The sequence below is a fragment of the Ylistrum balloti genome, unplaced genomic scaffold (assembly GCF_031769215.1).
Source record: "Ylistrum balloti isolate Yb309-2 unplaced genomic scaffold, AGI_CSIRO_Ybal_v1 Utg370742, whole genome shotgun sequence".
Classification (NCBI taxonomy): Eukaryota; Metazoa; Mollusca; class Bivalvia; order Pectinida; family Pectinidae; genus Ylistrum; species Ylistrum balloti.
This window is the reverse complement of record NW_026782437.1, coordinates 1,108,357-1,132,553: the sequence shown is the minus strand read 5'-3', so window position 1 is coordinate 1,132,553 and position 24,197 is coordinate 1,108,357. Positions and strand designations below refer to the sequence as shown.

Sequence of the window (24,197 nt, the reverse complement as noted above, 5' to 3'; positions counted from 1 at the left end):
TTTATGATCCTTAACTTATTTTGTTCAGTATATATGTTTTTGCAGTAAGTGCCAAGATGTTAAAGTTATAGAGGAGGAATTCTGACCAGGTGTCCCAAAAGAATAAGCGTCTGACACTGCTTCGTCGACGACACCCGCCATGTAAAACTTGGTTGGTTAATCCAAGCATAAATGTCATGTTTTCAGTCGAGAAAGAATGTAATACCGCAGATTAAAGATATTAAAGAATGTGTGGTGTATATTTATCATTGAAAACACTAGTAAAATAACCCTAAAAAAATTTAACAGACGCAATAATGTGGACAGGAAGTCTTGTTCCATTGTTTAGAAACCGAAACTATTATGTCATCGGTTTTCCGAAACGGAATATTTTGTGTTTTATTATTTGATAATTTCCTGATAAGAATACCGGCGGTATATCGTAATTATACTGTCACAAAATGAGTTTTTGACTATCCCTATTCTGATTCATATTGTTTCAAACGAAACAAAAACATGCAAACAGAAACTAGGTTTTCCGACACGGATTGCGAAACAGATATATATATATCATGACTGGTTATGGTTTATAGATAATGTTGATATAAATTTGGTAAATCTGATTTGAATTTTGTTTAAAATTCAAATTAATACAATAACAGGTGAAAAATTCAGAATGTTCACTACGAAATTCATCTAGTTTGAAAACGGCTCACAAAGTAAAAGTTTGTACTGAAAGACCTCCTTTTCTTTGATTAAGTGGTATATAAGACCATTAAACAGATCATAGAACATAATGGACACATTATATTCTACTGCTTCCATGATATATCTATTAACATTAACACGAAAGTCTTTGTAATTAGTTGGTCTTTATAAATAGAAAAGGCTTGTCAACGAGATCAGCTGATTAGGGTCGTGACAAGGGATACATTACATGGATTGAATGTGCAAGCATCTTAATGAATTAGTTAATAAACAAATGAAACCAGCAAAGTTTCAATACAGAGTATGTCCGGGTTAAATCCGTGGACATCTAGCTACACATGTCTAGATACGGACATTACTATTTAGGGCCTTTAAAGATCACATAATCAGTTGTGTGTGTTTAAAGTCCAAGATGACGTCAACGCTTTCATTTTGCCGAAATATTTCGAACAGGAAGTATTTAGTTCAAAAAGGGGGATGCTAATGATGTAAATAATTATAGGGGAATTACTATTGTCAGTTGTCTGGGGAAACTATTTACGTCTATAATTAATAATAGGCTGGTGACGTTTGACTTAAAATATAGTAAAATTACCGATGCTCAATTTGGCTTCAAGCAGAATCACTCCACTGTTGACGCTATTTTTGCATTACAATCAATAATTAATCGTACTTTGAGAAATAAGAAACGATTGTACTGCTGCTTTGTAGATTATACTAAAGCGTTTGATTTCGTTAATCGTCAGAATCTTTGGTATAAATTAATAAAGGAAGGCATTGATGGAAAATTATTAAAGTTAATAAGATCGTTGTATAGTAGAGTTAAATGTTGTGTGAAGCATAATGGCTCATTATCTAATTACTTTGATTGTGAAAACGGATTGTTCCAAGGGGAAATCTTATCACCTATATTGTTTTCTCTTTATGTAAATGATTGCGAAATGCATTTTTTAACTGACAACTGTCCTTCCATTGAAATACAGACCTTAAATTGATTTCTATTAATGTATGCAGATGACATGGTGATATTTTCGGAGACGCCGAAAGGGTTACAAGATATGCTTAATTCTTTAAATACGTATACAAAAAAATGGGATTTAACTGTTAATACAAGTAAAACAAAAATCATGGTTTTTAGAAATGGTGGCATTCTGAGAAATGACGAGATTTGGAACTATGACGGTTGTCAATTAGAAATTGTAAATGAATTTACCTATTTGGGTCTGTTAATTAATTACAATGGAACTTTTAGAAAAACACAACAAAAAATTGCAGAGCAAGGACGCAAAGCTTTATTTGCAGTTACAGAAGTATGTCGTAAAAATTATTTTAATATTGAAACCCAATTGTCCGTCTTTGATACATACGTTAATAGTATTTTGAGTTATGGGTCAGAAATATGGGGTTTTCATAAGGCACCTGATGTTGAAAAAATTCACATGATGTTTTGTAAAAGACTTTTAGGTGTGCGGAAAAATACTTGTAATAATATGGTTTATTTGGAACTTGGTAGGTTCCCACTGATGGTATCTAGAAAATTGCGTATAATTAAGTACTGGATGAAATTGAAAAAGACCGAAAATTGCATATTGAAATCATGCTACGATGATATGTTGGAGAAGAAAGACAAATGGGTTTTAAATATAAAAAATGAGCTGTATCATCTAGGTTTATGTTATATTTGGGAGTCAGAAAACAATACAGATGTTCATTATAATATAATCAGAGAAAGAATGTTTGATATGTTTAGACAAGATTGTAAAGAAAAAATCAGAACTTCCTCGAAAGGACAAATTTATACTCATCTTTATCATGATAATGATTTACAAAGCTATCTGAAAAAATCAATACCTAGGGAATTGTTGAGAGAAATTACAAAAATAAGACTATCTTCTCATAATCTAAAAGTAGAAAAAGGCCGATATCAAAATATATCAAGAAATTTAAGAATATGTTCTAATTGTGATATGAATGATATCGAAGACGAATTCCATTTTATATTGAAATGTCCCTGTTATTCGAACCTCAGAAGAAAATTTTTGAAAAGATACTATTATAAAAAACCTAGTATGTTTAAACTGATAGAATTCTTAAATGCAAACAATACAAAAGAAATAACAAACTTGTCTAAATATATTAAGGCAGCTTACATTTTAAGAGAAAACCGCAACTGATAGCCTAGTTTACTCTTTCCGGGTTTGTGTTGTTTCTGTGTTTTTTGTATATTGTTATATGTTTGTAAATCGTCTATGTGTTGTTTGCTTTAACCAATGAGTCACACGACTCAAGGTAACAAAGAACTAAAGTTAACACACACACATAAATATACAATTTTCATGGAAATTATGGATTGAATATCACTCCTTTTCTTTCGTTTCTTGGTTTAATTACGTCATTTTCAAAGTCTAGTGTCATATTCTAAAAATAGGAATATTATGTTTTATTGTAAGATATGAACTTGGCACGCTATGAATAACACGGTATTTCCGTTTACATACCCAAATCAAAGACCGGACATTGCCCACTACACAGTCACTGTTTGTTATTTCAAAAATCCCCAGTCTATTGCTCACTGCCAAAAAATTTGTACAGCCATTCTGAATATCATTTCGACGATAGTTTAGTTTCAATGTCATAAATTGCAACAAACGATAAGGAGAGAAATCAAAATAAACATATAAAATATTTTTATTTCTAATTTTTGAAAATACAAAATAAATCATTTGATTTATTTCTATGACAACAACTCCAGTAATTTTGCATTCTTGAGCCAATCACAATTTATACCTATAATGTAACCGTTGTGTGATATATCAAATAGCCACGCCTTGTAACTGTAAAAATACAACGTTTCTAAATATGAATAAGGTATATCAGTAGGATTTCATCGCCTCTAAGTCCATGTGTTTTAATTGTATTATTTTTTTTATAATTTTAAAATAACAAGTCTTGAAGAATAGATCTCAATATTCCTGTAATTTACACTCAAAGAGGACCTTTGTGACTTTCCATTCGTACGAGCTTCCTAAAAAGAGTATTCAAATTTTTAATTTGACTGGGCCTCTGTAGAAATTAGATGAAAACCCGATGACATATATAGAGAATACAAGGACGGTGTCTTAAAATATAAACTGTATTTTGGCGAGGATGAAGAATGATTAAAAAGTGGCGAGTCACTTTTGTCTTTCTGCCCCGGCCCATCGATTCTTAGATTCTTAGAGTGGGGAAAAAAGAAAAAGAATTAGGCAATATAATCGTAAAGTTAATTGTTGAGTATCAATAGGTGACACGTGTTTAACATGTTTTTTGCTCATTAACAGAGCACTTAATTGTTTTTAATTTGTCAACGAAACATCATACATCATCATTCTTATTATTCTTTTTAAAAAACAATAAAACGACTTCAGCCTTTGTCCCAAAAAACGACAGATTCGGATCATTGTACGATAAGATATGAGTCATACGTCGTGGATCTATTTATAGCCTTTCATAGACTATCTATTTTTAACGGATATTCGGAAACCCTTAGGTAATGTTAATGTCAATTGGCCGATGACAGCTTTTGATTGACAGCGCGGTTTAGCCAATCAGATCGCGGGTAGTATTCGCCTCTTTGTTTACATTTCGCTACACCGACATTCTCCGACAATGGTGATACTTTGCTGCTGGGGAACTTGCAACACCGATTTCGCTACCCCGAGCGATTATAGGGAGGTGTTGTGTTCATACCGTTTCCCAAATCTCAGATGAAGCATGAGAAGTGCAAATCTTGGCTCCGATTGTGCGGACGGCCTAAGACAAGTATCAACTTAACGAGGAGATCCTGTGGTGTCCTTCTAAAGGAAAGCATTTTTTATTTATGTCTGCTCAAAAGTGCGTAAATATTCACAGACTCACGTGTACAATATTGCAATGAACATCAGTATTTGTTTTTCACTCAAAATTTTGCTGGCATAAGTTTTATAATCCTCTCTCATGTGCTAATAAGCCGCATGTTAATGTGCGTATTTATTAACAAGCTTGATTTCGGACTGACCATTTTCGGATATTTATTGACTGAAGGGAAATGAAATTATCCACAGGCACTCGAGGCCAGGATATTATTTTTTAAACATTGATTTTTGTTTTAGCACTCATGACTGACGTTATTTAAACGAAATATCAGCAGAATTCAAGTTTATGTGCCGGTTGAAAACCGTTCAACCGGCACATAAACTTGAATTCTGCTGATATTTCGTTGAAAGTATGACCCAGACACGAAACCGTTTGCTTTTAGTTTTTTCTTCAACGACACGTTAGAAGTATAATTAAGTCCGATATCATTGGGAATGACGTTCAATGCTGACGACACTTTGTTTGTCACTTTGTTTCGGTGTCTTTGGTTGTTGATCGGCCAGTTAGAGAATGTGATGACACACATTGACATTAGCATTATAGAACAAATGACCTACATAGGTGTCTTCGATACTAATTAGATAAGAAAAATAAATAAAATGTCAAATTTCTTGGTTAAACAACAGGTGCATTGCATTTGTAAACCTTTTAGATAATGGCTTCCCTGTATATGTCGTCATGGGGAAACCTAAAATTAATGAGGTAATGGAAAAACCATAATATATATATGTATGTAAGTCCGTGGAATTACTCATTATTCTACGAGTTACTAAGAAGACTGCTATGTACGTGGTGATGTATTTACTTTATAAGTACCTGTATTGACTTATTGGTAACTTTGTCAATTATCTGTTTTTTATATTGTTTGTAGGACGAGATTTTCGATTGATTTTTACAGTAGAGAATATATAACTAAAGCAATATCCTAAATTATATATCGTAGTTAACAAACTCCTAGTGTTGTTACTGGTACTAAGCGATTGATACTGTCTCTATCATGTTATTTTGTCCAGTGTAGACTGAGGTTATGCCGTGGTTGTCTTATTTTATGCATACTTAATTATATAGATATTAATTATATATTCATGGTTTCTCAAAAAGGAGAACACAACATATCAGTGTGCACCTGTTTCTTGGTTTATTTATAAATAGGTGGTTGATTCTTACATAAAATAAGCAGTTTTGAAAGGTAAACACAATGAAGTCCAGTCATTTACAGGTATAAACTCTCTAAATTTTAAATGCAATTTTTTTATGGTATAACCGTATGACAATGTTTCTATATCTGGAGAGCATTTACCTGCATCTCTAACACCATGAATTGAATTGAATTGAATATCTTTATTTCCTCCAATGCATGAAGATTAATTCAACAGATATTGTAAAGAAAGAATTTATATATACATTGACATTGTTTTAGATGTCATTATCTTTTTTTCTGTTTTGTTTAAGTTGATATGAGTCTGATGTGTTCGAGGTGATTTCTTTCTTTTATTTTGTATATGGACATACTCTGCTTTGATTTAGTAGTCTTCATGGAAGCAAAAGACCCATACCTTTTTGGAACACCTGGTCTTATTCTACATTCATTTTTCAAGTCTCTGGGTTAATATTTCTTGTATGTTTTGTTTTATCGACCTTTATTGTGATTTCTAGTTTTATCAACACGTTGGTAATATACATATATTTTTTTATTTTGAAGATCCCGTTCAATGTACAGTACATGTATCAGCAACGACGCACTCCGCCGCATATGAAGGCTATATACGAAAAAGTTTAGACATTCAAAAGAAATGCTCACATTTTTTTTCTAAGCAAATCCCTTGCGAAATCTTTTATCAGAACATGTGCTAGACATCACTTCACTGTGTTATCCCTTTAACATGGCAACGTAAAGTAGAGCATCAGACATTACCAGTATGTTTCAGAAGCTACACTCCATATCATTTATCGTTTTCCATCTGTTGATTAACCGGACATCAGGTAAGTTTATATCAAATATCTCCAAGTCATGTATAAATGAATCCTTTGCCAAATACTAAGACGAAAATGTTGTCTAAAACGGTTCATTTCCTTGGGCTCTTAACTTATGTTCATGCTAGTATTTATGTATTTCCGACGTCTTTGATTCAACCGATATCATTTTGCTGTTTTCTTTCATTGAAAAATGGTGTGGCTCTGGCAATTGTTTACACCATATGATAAACAGCTGTTGTCGCAGAAATTTCTATCACCCCGGTTATCTCTTTGACCCCTTGACATTAAATCTACCTGAACTCGATGAATCAGATCGTTTCTACTATTCAAAAAGATAAATATTTCATTTTCATTTTTTATGTGTTGACAGAATTTCAAAATTAGCAATAATTATTAATTATATCATCTGCCTGCGCATAAAACACCCATTAATATTACAAAACTATTCTTTTTAGGTACGTTGATAGAGATTTCTGCCCAGGACAGATGTGAAGAAATGTTGTACATAAATGATGATAGTCAATTCAGTGTTGCTTGGAACAACGAAAAACAGCCACAAGGCTGTTGTGAAGTCCGGTTTGTTCAATCGAAAGAAGACAGCATTATTTGTACAAAAGCAACAGAGTTTTCAGTTGACTGTAATTTTGAGCTGAGAATTACAGAAGGCCTCGGGATTATACCAAGAAAGGTAGTTTCACGATATAATTGTTTAGATTTAGTTGCTCAGTACATAATTGAATATAAAACCAATACACATTCACATCATTTTCAATAAATTCTAGATGGAATAATTCCGACAACGATCAAAACAACATGTCATAACATAAGAAACTGCTGATGATGAAGGAAAATGTTCAGTAAGTGTCTTCATGAAATGGACTTCAGGTGTGGAAAATTTGGATGTGATGTCTTCAGTAGGATATTGAATTCCACATTGATATTTGAGGTTATTGTAATTAGATAACAAATACTTGTACAAAACGATTACATATTTTTCTATAAATGTGTTTGGAGTAGATTTTTCGACAAAGGAAATTTCCCACGATCCCACATTTACGCATAAGTGTCGAGATATCAATGTTCTATACAAAGTAAAGTGATAATGTTTACCTTCATTTATTCACTTAGATGATCCAAGCTACATTTATTGGTAGTCTTGAGATATTTTCTGACAAGAATTTATAAATATTTCACCGTAATCACTGTCTCTCTACTTTTAGAAATTTACTTGTCAGCACAACACAAGTACTGTGGAATACTGTTCCCAGAAAGGTATAAACGTCAACATTGATTTTTGTACCTTTGTGCCGAGACCTTCATCAATGGTAGCACTCATTGTAAATCAAACGAAGTCGAAAGAACGACGTAAGTGTGTCTTATCTGTTGTGTTTGTAAATTGGCATATGTCAACTCGTCTCGAACGTGATGAGTGTGTATGCTACAACTCTCACCAGAAAGTACCTAGGTCAAGCTAAGTAAACAGGTGTTGTATTCTTCTGATCGTACACTAAACCTGCCGTTCAGGGCACAATATACCCTTACTCTATGGAGTATCATTATAAACTATCACTCTAGTAACGGAATGTAGTAACATCATTAATATGTAAATCACATCTATTAACATCATAAATATGTATATCACATCTATTAACATCATAAATATGTATATCACATATAGAAACATCATAAATATGTATGTCACATCTAGTAACATCATGAATATGTATGTCACATCTAGTAACATCATAAATATGTATGTCACATCTAGTAGCATCATAAATATGTATATCGCATCTGGTAACATCGTAAATATGTATATCACATCTATTAACTTCATAAATATGTATATCACATCTAGCAACATCATAAATATGTATGTCACATCTAGTAACATAATAAATATGTATATCACATCTGGAAACATCATAAATATGTATGTCACATCTAGCAACATTATAAATATGTATATCACATCTGCAAACATCATAAATATGTATGTCACATCTAGTAACATGATAAATATGTATATCGCATCTAGCAACATCATACATAAGTATGTCACGTCGTCACGATGTCAATATGTCACCTCTAGTCACGACGTCAGTATGTAACTTCTAGTCACAACGTCAATATGTCACGTCTAGTCACGACGTCAAGATGTCACGTCTAGTCACGACGTCAATATGTCACATCTAGTCACAACGTCAATATGTCACGTCTAGTCACGACGTCAATATGTCACGTCTAGTCACGACGTCAATATGTCACGTCTAGTCACGACGTCAGTATGTAACTTCTAGTCACGACGTCAATATGTCACATCTAGTTACAACGTCAATAAGTAACATCTAGTCATGACGTCAATATGTCATATCTAGTCACGACGTCAATATGTACCTTCTAGCCACGACGTCAATATGTCCTATCTAGTTACGACATCAATATATGATGTCTTGTTATGATGCCAATAAATCACATCTAGTCACGATGTCAATAAGTCACATTTAGTCACGATGTCAGTATGTCACTTCTAGAAACGACGTTAATATGAAGAAATGGTTACGTAAATTTCGTCGACTTTTAACTAAATGTATCGGTAGGGGAATTATACATCGACCTCTTACTAGATATATCGGTAGGGGAATTATATATCGACCTCTAACTAAATATATCGATAAGAAAGTTATATATCGACCTCTAACTAAATATATCGATAAGAAAGTTATATATCGACCTATAACTAAATATATCGGTAGGGGAATTATATATCGACCTCTAACTAAATATATCGATAAGAAAGTTATATATCGACCTATAACTGAATATATCGGTAGGGGAATTATATATCGACCTATAACTAGATATATCGGTAGGGAAATTAAAATCGACCTCTTACTAAATATATCGGTAGGGGAATTATATATCGACCTCTAACTAGATATATCGATAAGAAAGTTATATATCGACCTATAACTAAATATATCGGTAGGGGAATTATATATCGACCTATATATCGATAAGAAAGTTATATATCTATAATATATATCGGTAGGGAAATATATCGACCTATAACTAGATATATCGACCTCTTACTAAATATATCGGTAGGGGATTTATATATCGACCTCTAACTAGATATATCGGTAGGGGAATTATATATCGACCTCTAACTAAATATATCGGTAGGGGAATTATATATCGACCTCTTACCAAACTGATTGGTGTGGATATCAAATATCGACCTCCATCTAACATATCATAGAGAAGTAAATGCCGACCCCCTAAATCAGTAAGGAGAGCGAATATTGACCGTTGACAGAACAAATCGATAGGAAAATTAAATACAATAATTAATGTATTAACTACTAACCAAACAATTTAATGGTCATTTCATCAAATAAATTGGACGGAGAACGTAAGTAATTTGCTTTCACTGTGGGTGAAGTAAGGTTCGATAACCTCACCAAAAGGAGGGGGATAGTTTATATCGATCATTTGATGAGTGCTTTTTCATATTCAGAATTTTGAAAATATATACTAGAAAACCTCACAATTTATAAACAAAGGGTGTTCTATTTTAAAATAAGCTTCCTTCAAAACGTTATTCTTTCAAAAATGTCAAAATTTCATATTTCAATTGTTCTTACATGCCCAACATTATGGTGTATTGTACACGAATTTCGTAAGATCGTGTTTAGAGATAGACTCCTTTACATTGCACGTTACTATGATGTATGCAATAATTATGACTTCATTAGATATACTTTGAAAAAATAGTTTTATTTTCGACAGGTAACCCGCTTTTGTCACCGGTCGTTGCAAAGATTGTTCTCAGTGGTTCGGCAATTTTTGTTCTGTCAGTGTCATCTGCATGTATTTTTATAAGGCGTGCCGTGTTATTGGGAAGCCATGGATTTGGACGTACATCAAAGACCACCACGGTAATGAAGTCAGCCGATGGCGCTTTAACAGAAACTTCAGGCATGTTGACCGGTGAGGGATCACACCAGGAGACGAATCCAGATATTGTGTTGTAAATTCTGCCTAAATTCAAGATATATCATGTAAATATTTTTTCAACTAGTCCTTAAATGTTGGAAAAACAAGTTAAATTGGTCTAGATCAGTTCATGTCAACATGCTTAACAAAAATAGCTGGGTTGTAAGTTGTCCTCTGTTGTGTTTTGTACTGGGGGATATTATTATTTTACAGAAAACACATCCAATAAATCCAACAGAGAAATTGAATCCGTTTTTATGTTTTATATACCACTTACTTCGATACAAGTGGGTCAAGACAGAGATACGGTTTATCCTTGTTTGTAGGCTAGTAGGCTGTGGGAAGATATTCTATTCCAAACTCAGCATAGAAATCAGATACCTATTAAATCATAGCTCACAGGTCCATGCTTGTAACGTCATGGTCCTACACTTTTCCTGGAAAGGTACATTCAAACAAGAGATTAAAGTCTATCTTTAATTTTGAAAGGGGGCATGGTAAATTTTGAAGTGGGAAAGCAAATGTTATTTATAATAGATACGAAAGCAAATGCTATAATGGACATTTTTTCTTTCTCGAATATTTAAGAACAATCAACGGCTTTTCAAAATCCACATCAGATAAGATAGTATTACAATATATACAACACATGTAACCATGGTTACAAAGAATAGGAAGACGAGTCAGTGTTGACCATTGTGTGAACGGGGATCTTATGATGTTGTGGGGGGGGGGGGGGGGGGGGGGGGGGGGGGCAACTTAAATGAAACAGGGCGTATCGAGGTCATATGCTTGTGTTGGTCAATCCAACGATTTCTTAGTAAACGTATCAATATACATTACAAATTATCAAACTGATATTGTCTTTGTCACATCTATTTACTTTATCGACATGTTGATGTAAACTCGAACCTCGTTATCTCAAACTCGTATTACTAGAAGACCCCGTTTAATTTGAAGTATTCCGTCGGTTCCAGTCAAACTTCACACTAAGCATTCGAACTTGTTTAAATCAATACTCTGATAACTCAAGGTTTCCCTACGATCGAGTCGACTTATACTGTATCTATATAAACAATTAAACTATTCTATTACCTTAGTAACGAGTTTTTCTCTTCTTTAATCATTTTGTGCTGTAGGAGAAAACGTCGAGGCCAGAGCTTGAAGGAACACAGCTAGTTCCGTTCACGTTAGTACATGAGGGTACGTGCCTGGATCCGGAAACAACAAGCACTAATTGTAATGGGGACCATTACAAATATCTAAAATTTGGCCAAATTTTGACCACAGCTGACCGCTCAGATGATCGAATGAAAAATGGACTACGCCATTTTGCTCCGAGTGCCACCTAATACATATATACCAATTTTCACGAAAATCAGACAATATCTAAAATTTGGCCAAATTTTGACCACAGCTGACCGCTCAGATGATCGAATGAAAAATGGACTACGCCATTTTGCTCCGAGTGCCACCTAATACATATATACCAATTTTCACGAAAATCAGACAATATCTAAAATTTGGCCAAATTTTGACCACAGCTGACCGCTCAGATGATCGAATGAAAAATGGACTACGCCATTTTGCTCCGAGTGCCACCTAATACATATATACCAATTTTCACGAAAATCAGACAATATCTAAAATTTGGCCAAATTTTGGCCACAGCTAACCGCTCAAATGACCGATCGATGGCCGATATTTATTCTCGAAATGAGATCGCGTTCTTAGGATGAGATCCGAAGTGACTACAATGTAACCATCTGGGTTTATTGACATAAATCTGATGTCATATTGAAGAAGGGAATTAAATTTGAATGAATTTCCAATTTCGGTAATTCTATTGTGTAACGCTATAAACCTTATAAAGAATAAGTAATATTGGAATATATTAATTATTAATACTTTCATTACCGCTTTGTTTTTTTAATTTCTATAATATCATTATTCGTTTCCCACAAACACACTAATGAACCGAATCAATGTATAGGTATCGTTGGTTATGAGTTAACAATAGTAGATTATGTGGTATTCATACTGATTTAATTATCGATCTTGTACTAAGATTGACCAATTTCTTGTTAAAACGAACTCTTGTTCACCGTTGTTAACTATATGGTTCTATGGCATTTCGGTTAGCACTTACTGGACCTTTTGGTAGCTAAAATTCGTTATGTTTCAGGTGAGTAGCCGGACACATGATTAAGATATGATATAGTACTGGGAGACTGGGTTCTGAGCGGTGGTCGATCATCATCTCTTGGTGCTTCTCCCTTCAGTACTAACTATTCAGACCTGAAACAAAAACAAAAAACAAAAAACAAAAAAATGTATTTGTGGAGATTTGAAATTTTCGTATTAACTTGTAATATAGTGCTAGAACAACCGGAACTATTACTTACCACCTACTGTTGTTGTAATATTGTGTAACCAGGTGTGAACAAAAAATTGACAGACATTTAGAACCTTGGTTGGAACTAAAATAACCACAACTTAAGCACATGTTTACACCCAAATTTCAAAAATATTTTTTTCTGATACGGGTTGACACTGAAATCAAATACATTTGTATATCTTCTAGAATGAAAACTTTGGTGTAACACTTAACATTACTCGGTTTCATTCAATATCTTTATTTTTGTGATATCTACAATATTTATCTTTATTCAATATTCTGCTCACATTCATCCGCCTACCTTATTGACTGTCAAGATAACTCATCATACGAAGGGAAGTAACTCTTGGAAATCAGACAGACTTGCACTGTGTCAGTTCCGTTCATTTTTAAAGTCACTATTCTTTCAATAAATGGACTTCAATATTATAACCAATAGATACAGGATTACTTGATTACTTTCCTGCTTGGGAGCATCAAAATAAGATAATGACGGGAGTTTATATTTGCTCATCTGCCCGTAGGACAATTGAGCTTATGCGTTGCTGAGGTGTCCGTTATCCGTCTGTCTACAGTCTGGTGTCAATGTTCCCCTTTTAAAACAGTTCTTCTCAACACCCAGGGTCAAGATGGTATTATACTGGGAGACCAAGTTAGTGCAAATGAATGACATTTACCCTCTTTTAAGTCTTTAAATGACTTCTGCTCAATAATATTCCCAGGGCCACGATATTGGTATAGCAGCATGCTAGGCTGAAGAATTACCAAGTTTGTTCAAATGAACCATCTTGTGTAATTTACGTAATTTCAAGGTCAACGGGGTCAAATGTGTTAAAATATTTAATCGACCGTCTACTTCATAACCAAAAGATCCAAGTACAGAAAAGGTCCGGGACTATTTTTTATGTTTTGTTCAAATTTTAACGGGCTTAGCGTCCATTATTGCAGTCTTTCGACTTGAGCAGACGAGAGTCCCGTGATACGGTTATTGAGCCTGTAGCATGCAGTGGCGTAGCGTCCGTGCATGCTTGCATGCTCAAGCATGCAAGAATAAAATTCGAGAAAACATGTTTTCTTTTTCTTGTTTATTAATCTATTTCCATAATGTGCATGATTCTTTTCTCGCGATTTGTTTTATATACCGTTGCGACGATATATTCCGGAAACTTTCCAGGTTTCAAGTTTACTTTTATAATACCAGACACACTTCCGTAACCAAGTTAACAAGCGCTTACATTTTCGAGATCATGTCGAAAAAGATAGAAGATTTTTTCAAAAAGGTTCCAAAGTCTGATGTTGAAGAGTCTTCGTCAAATATAGCCGAATCGCTTCCCGATGACAAATCAGACCCAGTCAAACTTCAGCAAGAACTAAAAGAAGGACCATGTTGTGTTGACCTAGCTTGCGAACAGTTAACAGATCAAATAAAGAAGAAAGTTTTGTTAGAGTCCTGGGATCAGTGGCTCACAAAGGTATTGGTTATTCGCAAATGAGAGTTTTAGAGTTCAGAAGGTTCCGGGTTCGAGCCCGGTCTTTCCCCATTCCTATAGTATTTCACAATTACTGTAAATAATGGCCTAGATATATCTAATATCATCACAAAGAAATAAATATAATAGAATTGTGTTACAAGTGTCTATACTATAACATCTATATTAGAGATATTACAGATAGGAGGCAAAATGCGCATACACACGTTACACAAAAACACATAATCTTATGCGTGTTTGTATTAGTGTTCTGTGCCTCATATCGGTATGTTTGTGGTTGAAATGTAATATACGGCTGTTTTCTACATTTTGTTTCAAATAATCAATTTAACAGCATTCGCCATTTGTTAAATATGCCAACTTGTTTCTTTTTCGTCTTATGAACAATTTGGGTCATATAAGAATACTTCTTGGAATTAAGAGAACAAAAATATGCAGCATTGAACTCAGGATCTTCTGAACACTAGACCGTCAGTTTAAGCGATTAAGCCGTCTGGTCACCGGCAATCCCAGTTCATTGACAGTTTCGTTACCATTACCCTAAGACATATTGTTTCTGTTATTCAAGGGTATTGTTAGCTCTTTTTCCACTACCCTATGCATAATAAAAGGTAACGATGATTTTATCTTTTGCATTCATTAAGGATCATAAAGTACAACAAAATATGTGTCTAAACTACATGTATTGTAACAATACAGTTTCCTCATATTATGGACGCTTATCGATAAAAAAATCAATGCTCTTTTTGTGTAGCTTTTTAAAAATATGATTTCAATAGATAAATAGAAAGGGTGAATTTAGATTTTAAATTCAGGAAAAAACATATCTAAACTATATGGATTTTGAAAAGGGCTGTAAGGATTTTGAAAAGGGCTTTAAGGATTTTGAAAAGGGCTTTACGTACGAGTTGAAACTAAAATTCAGCAGAAAAGTGAGTTAACGTATATAGAACCCGTCTGATGAAACATATATGGTTCATGATATAATACATGCTACTTCCGTACTATATATGCAATTTTAAAAGCGTTTTTCAAATAGATGATTTTACGTTGTTACATCATGTATTTGTAACTGCCACTTGCATAAAGATTTGTGATATATTATCAATATATAAGTTTCATATTGCATTTTTTATATATATTATTTATCACATACTAGGTATTAATGAGAATATAAGCTAATTCTCAGTGAATGTGATTTCATATTGATGATGTCGTATTCGGAATGTCCCTTTTGACTTATGCTCGGTACTTTTGTGTTTACATGTACTTACATACCAGTGTCTTTATTTCAGAAAAGTACATGGCCGCGAGAGAAGATTCAAAGGTTGAAAGAACATCCATGGATGCAAATATATATTGCGTGCACTGCTTCATATTTGGAGATAAGTCTGGAAAGGAGAGGCCATTCAGATCTCCAGTAGATGACTGGATAACCTTTCCACTTACGTTGATTTCATCACCATGGCTGTCAGATTTCGGCGGATCATTTTATTGATATTATGACTGGAAAGGATGACTCAATTGTATCAAAACCTGTGTTCTATGAAGCAGATGTCAACAAAAACAAACATTTGAAAAAGATAATCGAGGTGTTGCTGCTGTGTGGTCGGCAAAACATTGCAATTAACTGACTGACCAATTTTCAATTTTGACTGTTGTATGATCTTGTGGTCCAAGATCATATAACGCGCAGTTAAAGTACACATCTTAAAACGAATTAATTGAAATACTGTCTCATGTCACCAAAGCAATTACACTTCGAATAAGGAGTCACCGTACATCGGTTTTAACAATTTGTACAGTAAATCTACCAAAGAGCAATTGTGTGACAGAAAACGGTGAAATATGTGTTAAAGAAGACTTTTTGTGTTTCATACATGTTAAGAGCATAAATATTGGCTCCTAATATACAAGCTTTTCGAACTTTGGCCTGGACATTGCAAAATTAAGGGCTCAGGGGTATGATGGGGCATAACATCTCGCGGTGTATATCAAACAGCTCCGCATGCCACCTATGTGCATTGCAAGTCGACCAGTAAATCTTGCCCTTGTTCATTCATCTTCCCATCCTGTGATACCACCATCATATAGGATATCGCTTTTGCTTTCGATTATTCAGCAAAGCGCTTGCAGTACTTCAAAAATGAGCTCCTCGGTGACCAAAACGCCAAAGATCAAATGGAGTAGGACCAAACTGAGAACACTGTGCGAAACGAGATGGTCTATATGCCTTACACACGTTCAAGGCTTCATTCAGTGTCATCGTTAGTAGTTTGGAGGCCACGGAGATGACAAAGCGGGTATATTTTGAGGTTCGATTTATCATTGGGCTGGTCGTTACTGAACACATCCTCAGCGGCACTGTTGCGCTTTCCATATCTACAGTCAGTATACATTATGGAAGCCGCCACTGAATGCAGGACTATCTCAGAAATGAATGAGCGGATGATATGTTTGGAATGATGTTTGACCAGGCTGTCGGCGTAGCCGCAGAATTATACAAACTGGACGACAGCAGCAACGTGCAAACTACATATATCCGTGATATCCAGTTTACATTTGATCACAGAGCTGGAGACACGGCTATTGGATAGCGAGGGTAGATTCAAAGCAGAGACGCTCTTCCCACGTAATCTTCAGCAACTCACTGACGATATTGTCAACGCAGTGTTTGATGCCTTTGAAGTAGACCTGTCCGACAAGGCGTCTTATGACGGAAGTTCGGCGATGGAGAACCAGATGGGTAGCCATTCCACATATAAATCCTGTGATAGGACAAGTTATACCCAAACATTAGATATCTTTAGTGTACTTCTCTCAATGCCGACATCGACTGCATCAGCGAACGATCTTTCAGCTCGATGATCGAATTAAGACCTACCTCCGGACAACAATGACGACAGAACGGCTGTCTGCTCTTGCTGTCCTCCATACCCATCGGGACACTCAGGTTGACATAGATACTGTCATTGATGACTTCGCGGCAGCAAAGTCTAGCAATTCGTTTAAACCAATACCGGAGGATCAGAATGATGTCTTTTTGTGGTAGATAACCACTTTAAAATTTTTCGTAACTTTTTGATGTTTCATGACAATCTTCCCTTAAATCTACGTTTTAGATTGGTATTGTGTTGTATATTTCTTTATCTCATCTTTTGTATCGTAAAGTTGTTTTTGACAAATGTGAAAAGTGAGATTAAAATCTTTATAATCTTTATATATGCTGGTCTTTTTAATAATTTCGAATGATTACAATGCTGTAATCAAAATACCTTCAGCTGCCGCCCCTGCACCCCCAAGCATGCAATTGAATGAAGGCCTCGCTACGCCACTGGCATGCATGAATGATAGACTACCAACTCTGTTGAAATGAATGTCCCCGACAAACTTTCAAAAGTTGCAATCTTTAAACGACCTTTTTTCAACAACCCAATTGCCCAGGGTATTGCTAATGGGCTTGCAGCATTCTGGGTGCTGAGAAGAAGGGTTACTCACTGTTCAAATGGATATTTTTTCAGCTCACTTTCGAGGTAGGAACGTCAGATGCATTATAAACCAATAGGTACATGATATATGTGTATAGCATACACAAATGAGATCATTTACTTAACAAATCGACGAAGTCTTTTTGTAAGCAGCAGAACAGGTGAGCGATTCATGTCCACTGGACTTAACCTTTTCTATGTATTTGATCTAATCTATTGTAAGAAGCCAATCTCATAAACTTTTCCTGATTAACTCACTGGCCTACTAGGCACTATATCCACCTAACATCTAACGACTGTGCGTATATTGCTCATATCTTTATACATGTACTTGTGGTTTTTCCGTCAGTCTGCGTTATTTCGGAACAATATCTGCTTCCTGTAAATGTTTGTAGAGACGGACACGTGTAAGCGATGTATTGTTGGTAAATCAGTATGAACTCTCATCCATAGCTTCACAGTAAACTGTTTATATATATCTATATATACACATTTTTTATATATATTTATATCTATTATTCAAGTAAGTTATAGTGACCACAACCTTCCTGAAATACCATTTATGAACATACTTTACCAACATTATGAAAGAAGAAGAAGTAGAAATTCAAAGGAATGACAATGGCAAATATATATGGACCGTGGGTGTGGGGGATGCTGCCAAATTGAACTATTACGATAAGTTGACTTGATGAGGAAGGACCATATGTAAAAGCTGCTATTCTACCTGTGTATATGACAGATTTCAGCAAAACAAATTTGAATGTTCTTGTTCCACTTTTAACTGACTGACCTTTTCACATTACTGCATTGTAAAATATAGATGTTTTAAAAATCTATTAAACTGTAACTGCGTTCTCAATACACGACAACGGTTTTAACAATTTGTGTAAATCTGATCTCCTTGTGTGATTTATTTTATATGTGTCTTACCGGAATAAATATCTCTAATAACGTTTGATTTAGTGATATTCAGTCATACATATCTCGTGATATCCAGTCATACATATCTCGTGATATCCAGTCATACATATCTCGTGATATCCAGTTATACATATCTCGTGATATCCAGTTATACATATCTCGTGATATCCAGTCATACATATATCGTGATATCCAGTTATACATATCTCGTGATATCCAGTTATACATATATCGTGATATCCAGTTATACATATCTCGTGATATCCAGTTATACATATCTCGTGATATCCAGTCATACATATCTCGTGATATCCAGTTATACATATCTCGTGATATCCAGTTATACATATATCGTGATATCCAGTTATACATATCTCGTGATATCCAGTTATACATATCTCGTGTGATATCCAGTTACATATCTCGTGATATCCAGTCATACATATCTCGTGATATCCAGTTATACATATCTCGTGATATCCAGTTATACATATATCGTGATATCCAGTTATACATATCTCGTGATATCCAGTTTGACATATCTCGTGATATCGACTTTGACATATCTAGTGATGTCGAGTTTGACATATCTAGTGATATTGAGTTTGACTTATCTAGTGATACTGAGTTTGACATATCTAGTGATATTGAGTTTGACATATCTGGTGATATCGAGTTTGACTTATCTAGTGATATAGAGTTTGACACATCTGGTGATATCAGGTTTAACTTATCTTTTGATATCGAGTTTGACATATTTAATGATATTGAGTTTGACATATCTGATGATATCGGCTTTAACTTTATCTAGTGATATCGAGTTTGACATATCTGGTGATATCGAGTTTGACTTATCTAGTGATACTGAGTTTGACATATCTAGTGATATTGAGTTTGACATATCTGGTGATATCGAGTTTGACTTATCTAGTGATATAGAGTTTGACACATCTGGTGATATCAGGTTTAACTTACCTTTTGATATCGAGTTTGACATATTTAATGATATTGAGTTTGACATATCTGATGATATCGGCTTTAACTTTATCTAGTGATATCGAGTTTGACATATCTGGTGATATCCAATTTGACATATCTAGTGATATTGAGTTTGACATATCTGGTGATATCGAGTTTGACTTATCTAGTGATATAGAGTTTGACACATCTGGTGATATCAGGTTTAACTTATCTTTTGATATCGAGTTTGACATATTTAATGATATTGAGTTTGACATATCTGATGATATCGGCTTTAACTTTATCTAGTGATATCGAGTTTGACATATCTGGTGATATCGAGTTTGACTTATCTAGTATATAGAGTTTGACATATCTGGTGATATGGGGTTTAACTTATGTAGTGATATGGAGTTTGACATATCTGGTGTTATGGAGTTTGACAAATCTAGTGTTATGGAGTTTGGCATATCTGGTGATATCGAGTTTGACTTATCAAGTGATATTGAGTTTGACATATTTAATGATATTGAGTTTGACATATCTGATGATATCGGCTTTAACTTTATCTAGTGATATCGAGTTTGACATATCTGGTGATATCGAGTTTGACTTATCTAGTATATAGAGTTTGACATATCTGGTGATATCGGGTTTAACTTATGTAGTGATATGGAGTTTGACATATCTGGTGTTATGGAGTTTGACAAATCTAGTGTTATGGAGTTTGGCATATCTGGTGATATCGAGTTTGTCTTATCTGGTGAAATCGAGTTTGACTTATCTGGTTATATCGGGTTTAACTTATCTAGTGATATGGAGTTTGAAATATCTAATGATATTGAGTTTGACATATGTGGTGATATCGAGTTTGACATATCTAGTGATATTGAGTTTGACTTATCTAGTGATATCGAGTTTGACTTATCTAATGATATCCAGTTTGACATATCTGGTGATATCGAGTTTGATTTATCTAGTGATATCGAGTTTGACATTTCTAGTGATATGGAGTTTGACATATCTGGTGATATCGGGTTTAACTTTATCTAGTGATATCGAGTTTGACATATCTGGTGATATCGAGTTTAACTTATCTAGTGATATGGAGTTTGACATATCTAATGATATTGAGTTTGACATATCTGGTGATATCGAGTTTAACTTATCTAGTGATATGGAGTTTGACTTATCTGATATTGAGTGATATATCTCGTGATTTATCTTATCTAGTGATATGATATTGAGTTTGACATATCTGGTGATATCGAGTTTTACTTATCTGGTGATATCAAGTTTGACTTATCAAGTGATATTGAGTTTGATATATCTCGTGATATCGAGTTTGTCTTATCTGGTGAAATCGAGTTTGACTTATCTGGTGATATTGAGTTCTAGTGATAATATCTATCTGTGATATCGAGTTTGACTTATCTAGTGATATCGAGTTTGATTTATCTATTGATACTGAGTTTGACATATCTAGTGATATTGAGTTTGACATATCTGGTGATATCGAGTTTTACTTATCTAGTGATATCGAGTTTGACATATCTAGTGATATCGAGTTTGATTTATCTATTGATACTGATTTTGACATATCTAGTGATATTGAGTTTGACATATCTGGTGATATCGAGTTTTACTTATCTAGTGATATAGAGTTTGACACATCTGGTGATATCAGGTTTAACTTATCTAGTGATATCGAGTTTGACATATCTGGTGATACTGAGTTTGACATATCTGGTGATATTGAGTTTTACTTATTTAGTGATATAGAGTTTGACACATCTGGTGATATCAGGTTGAACTTATCTAGTGATATCGAGTTTGATTTATCTATTGATACTGAGTTTGACATATCTAGTGATATCGAGTTTGATTTATCTATTGATACTGAGTTTGACATATCTAGTGATATTGAGTTTGACACATCTGGTGATATCAGGTTTAACTTATCTAGTGATATCGAGTTTGACATATCTAGTGATATTGAGTTTGACTTATCTAGTGATACTAAGTTTGACATATCTAGTGATATTGAGTTTGACATATCTGGTGATATCGAGTTTGACTTATCTAGTGATATAGAGTTTGACACATCTGGTGATATCAGGTTTAACTTATCCAGTGATATCGAGTTTGACATATCTAGTGATATTGAGTTTGACTTATCTAGTGATACTGAGTTTGACATATCTAGTGATATTGAGTTTGACATATCTGGTGATATCGAGTTTGACTTATCTAGTGATATAGAGTTTGACACATCTGGTGATATCAGGTTTAACTTATCCAGTGATATCGAGTTTGACATATCTAGTGATATTGAGTTTGACTTATCTAGTGATACTGAGTTTGACATATCTAGTGATATTGAGTTTGACATATCTGGTGATATCGAGTTTGACTTATCTAGTGATAAAGAGTTTGATACATCTGGTGATATCAGGTTTAACTTATCTAGTGATATGGAGTTTGACATATCTAGTGATATTGAGTTTGACATATCTGGTGATATCGAGTTTGACATATTTAGTGTTATGGAGTTTGACAAATCTAGTGATATGGAGTTTGACATATCTGGTGATATCGAGTTTGACTTATCTAGTGATATGGAGTTTGACATATCTGGTGATATCGGGTTTAACTTATCTAGTGATATCAAGTTTGACACATCTGGTGATATCGAGTTTGTCTTATCTGGTGAAATCGAGTTTGACATATCTGGTGATATCAAGTTTGACTTATCTAGTGATATCGAGTTTGTCTTATCTGGTGAAATCGAGTTTGACTTATCTGGTGATATCGAGTTTGTCTTATCTGGTGAAATCGAGTTTGACTTATCTGGTGATATTGAGTTTGACATATCTAGTGATATTGAGTTTGACATATCTGGTGATATTGAGTTTGATATATCTAGTGATATCGAGTTTGACATATCTGGTGATATCGAGTTTGACTTATCTAGTGATATCGAGTTTGACATATCTAGTGATATCGAGTTTGACATATCTGGTGATATCGAGTTTGACTTATCTAGTGATATGGAGTTTGACATATCTAGTGATATGGAGTTTGATATATCTGGTGATATCGGGTTTAACTTATCTAGTGATATAGAGTTTGACACATCTGGTGATATTGAGTTTGACATATCTGGTAATATCGAGTTTGACATATTTAGTAATATTGAGTTTGACATATCTAGTGTTATGGAGTTTGACAAATCTAGTGTTATGGAGTTTGACATATCTGGTGATATCGAGTTTGACTTATCTAGTGATATGGAGTTTGACTTATCAAGTGATATTAAGTGTGACATATCTGGTGATACAGAGTTTGACTTATCTGGTTATATTGAGATTGAACTATCTAGTGATATGGAGTTTGACTTATCAAGTGATATTAAGTGTGACATATCTGGTGATACAGAGTTTGACTTATCTGGTTATATTGAGATTGAACTATCTAGTGATATGGAGTTTGAGATATCTAGTAATATAACAGTTATACCGAGTTTTATTTATCTTATGAAGTGGCGTTATACTTACCTAGTTAGGTCGAGTTTGACCCATCTATTCAGTCTGATCAAGACTCGGCATAGTTTGTGCATTATTGCTGTAGGATGTTTATATATAGATGATGTTGGTTATTTCTTTTTGAAATCAGCAAGGTGCGAGAGCATGGATGTAAATTAAAATACCAAAGACCCAAAACATTCAAGTTCATCTGTCTATGAGGATGTATAAATACCCTAGCAGAAATAGTTGTAATGTGAACATTTATCAAATCAAACAGTTTGGGAACATTTAATTATGGTTATAAAAATAACAGTTCTTTTCAACTGACCAGGTTCTTTACATCCTAAAAATTTCATCTTTGAAGCACCAGTGGATCTGGACGAAAAGTTTTAAATGTGCCAATATGGTCAGCAGGGGAAATGATGTAAAGAGGAGTTGAGGATCAACTCTTCTGTCTTAGAGAGATGAAAGTGGAGCTGTCTTGTGGAGGCAGTACTGAAGTCTACCTTCATGATATTGTCACAGCAGTCAACGTTACCATGAAAGAAGGCTGTGAGGAAATTCGAAAAAAAGACCAAGGCAAAACACAGGGACAAAGGATGGGCTGTAAGACGTTTGGCGGAAGCTGCCGAGAGTCATATGACTGGCTATAGCACCGACAAGATGTGGAAGCTAACATAGATGAGTAGTGGTCTGGCAATCACTGCTTATCTACCAGGTGGAGGATGTTATGGTTTAGGATCGAACCCTCTTAATAGGGCGGGATACCACCTGATGACGCTGACAGGGGCTTCGCAATTGAATGACACTAGTGAAGTAAACTCAATGCATGTCACAGAATGCAGATCATCTG

At 34.4% G+C, this 24,197-nt stretch overlaps 2 protein-coding genes across 4 annotated transcripts; both read left to right on the top strand.

The window, feature by feature from the left end:
- Window positions 1-4,358: 4,358 nt before the first annotated feature.
- Window positions 4,359-11,814, top strand: LOC132557976 (uncharacterized). 3 transcript variants are annotated; one of them, XM_060222507.1, is made up of 6 exons: window positions 4,359-4,560; window positions 6,284-6,564; window positions 7,014-7,246; window positions 7,779-7,923; window positions 10,351-10,551; window positions 11,697-11,814. In XM_060222507.1, exons 2-6 carry the CDS (start codon window positions 6,501-6,503, stop codon window positions 11,720-11,722), a joined length of 669 nt encoding a protein of 222 aa, XP_060078490.1. In that variant the 5' UTR covers window positions 4,359-4,560; window positions 6,284-6,500; the 3' UTR covers window positions 11,723-11,814. The 3 variants fall into 3 exon arrangements, with proteins under 3 accessions (XP_060078490.1, XP_060078489.1, XP_060078488.1); XM_060222506.1 differs by having other exon boundaries at window positions 10,351-10,622; window positions 11,697-11,730; XM_060222505.1 differs by lacking the exon at window positions 11,697-11,814 and having other exon boundaries at window positions 10,351-10,805.
- Window positions 11,815-20,489: 8,675 nt separating this feature from the next.
- On the top strand, window positions 20,490-23,997 carry LOC132557948 (cysteine-rich, acidic integral membrane protein-like). Its single transcript, XM_060222475.1, has 3 exons — window positions 20,490-20,854; window positions 21,304-23,304; window positions 23,805-23,997. The coding sequence occupies exons 1-3, from the start codon at window positions 20,490-20,492 to the stop codon at window positions 23,995-23,997; spliced, it is 2,559 nt and encodes an 852-aa protein (XP_060078458.1).
- The last annotated feature ends 200 nt before the right edge of the window (window positions 23,998-24,197 follow it).

Bases quoted from the DNA above. Each gene is read 5' to 3' on its own strand.
- LOC132557976 (XM_060222506.1), top strand. From the start codon at position 6,501: ATGTTTCAGAAGCTACACTCCATATCATTTATCGTTTTCCATCTGTTG. The intron at 7,247-7,778 runs GTAGTTTCACGA...CTCTACTTTTAG, and splicing joins TCGGGATTATACCAAGAAAG to AAATTTACTTGTCAGCACAA. The intron at 7,924-10,350 runs GTAAGTGTGTCT...TATTTTCGACAG, and splicing joins AACGAAGTCGAAAGAACGAC to GTAACCCGCTTTTGTCACCG.
- LOC132557948 (XM_060222475.1), top strand. From the start codon at position 20,490: ATGGAGTTTGACATATCTGGTGTTATGGAGTTTGACAAATCTAGTGTT. The intron at 20,855-21,303 runs GTTTAACTTTAT...TGACATATCTAG, and splicing joins GACATATCTGGTGATATCGG to TGATATTGAGTTTGACATAT. The intron at 23,305-23,804 runs GTTTGAGATATC...CTTCTGTCTTAG, and splicing joins GAACTATCTAGTGATATGGA to AGAGATGAAAGTGGAGCTGT.